Source organism: Pygoscelis adeliae, unplaced genomic scaffold (assembly GCF_000699105.1).
Source record: "Pygoscelis adeliae isolate BGI_AS28 unplaced genomic scaffold, ASM69910v1 Scaffold197, whole genome shotgun sequence".
In the NCBI taxonomy this organism is placed as follows: domain Eukaryota; kingdom Metazoa; phylum Chordata; class Aves; order Sphenisciformes; family Spheniscidae; genus Pygoscelis; species Pygoscelis adeliae.
This window is the reverse complement of record NW_008825105.1, coordinates 101,423-102,017: the sequence shown is the minus strand read 5'-3', so window position 1 is coordinate 102,017 and position 595 is coordinate 101,423. Positions and strand designations below refer to the sequence as shown.

General features: G+C 54.1%; 1 protein-coding gene across 1 annotated transcript in view; it reads right to left on the bottom strand.

The window, feature by feature from the left end:
- Window positions 1–595, bottom strand: part of LOC103919840 (polymeric immunoglobulin receptor-like) — a 15,037-nt gene that overhangs the window by 12,901 nt on the left and 1,541 nt on the right. Inside the window, exon 5 of the mRNA XM_009327425.1 lies at window positions 37–347. Within this exon, the coding sequence (XP_009325700.1) occupies window positions 37–347 (311 nt within the window). The remainder of the gene's footprint in view (window positions 1–36; window positions 348–595) is intronic.

The window sequence follows — 595 nt, the reverse complement described above, 5'->3', positions numbered from 1 at the left end:
GGGATTTATTGTGTTCCAAGCCATCCCACCACCTACCCTTCTGGATGCGCAGCTTCACAGAGGACGTGTGCTCTGTGTGCCTGTTTTTAGCCCCGCACCAGTACCATCCTGCATCCTCCTCTCTCAGGTGGCTCATCACCACTGTGTAAATCCCATTTTCCTGGTCGTTGCTGGCTATTTGTATTCGCCCTTTGTAGGACTCGTGCACGAACCCATCCACGTCCACGAGCAGTGAGCAGCTAGCTTCCTTCCACCTGCACAAATACTTCTTCTCATAGTTCCCCTTGGGATCATAGTGGCACTTCAAGGACAGCGAGCCTCCGACTGTGCCGCTCAGAAATTTTGGTCTCTTGGGAAGGGTGGAGGCTGCAGGTTGGAGAGGACTGTGTTAGCCTTTCATGCTACTCATCCAGGGCTGCAAGAACCTCATGCAGCACGTGCAGCCCCCAGCGCCCCGTCCTACCTGCGGTCACCTGCAGAGCCACCACCCATGGGCTGTTCTGACTGCTAAGGCTTCCCGTCCCGCACCTGTACAGCCCTGAGTCTTCCTTTTTTAAGTCATTTATCAAGATTTTGAAAGCTCCAGAGCTCTCTG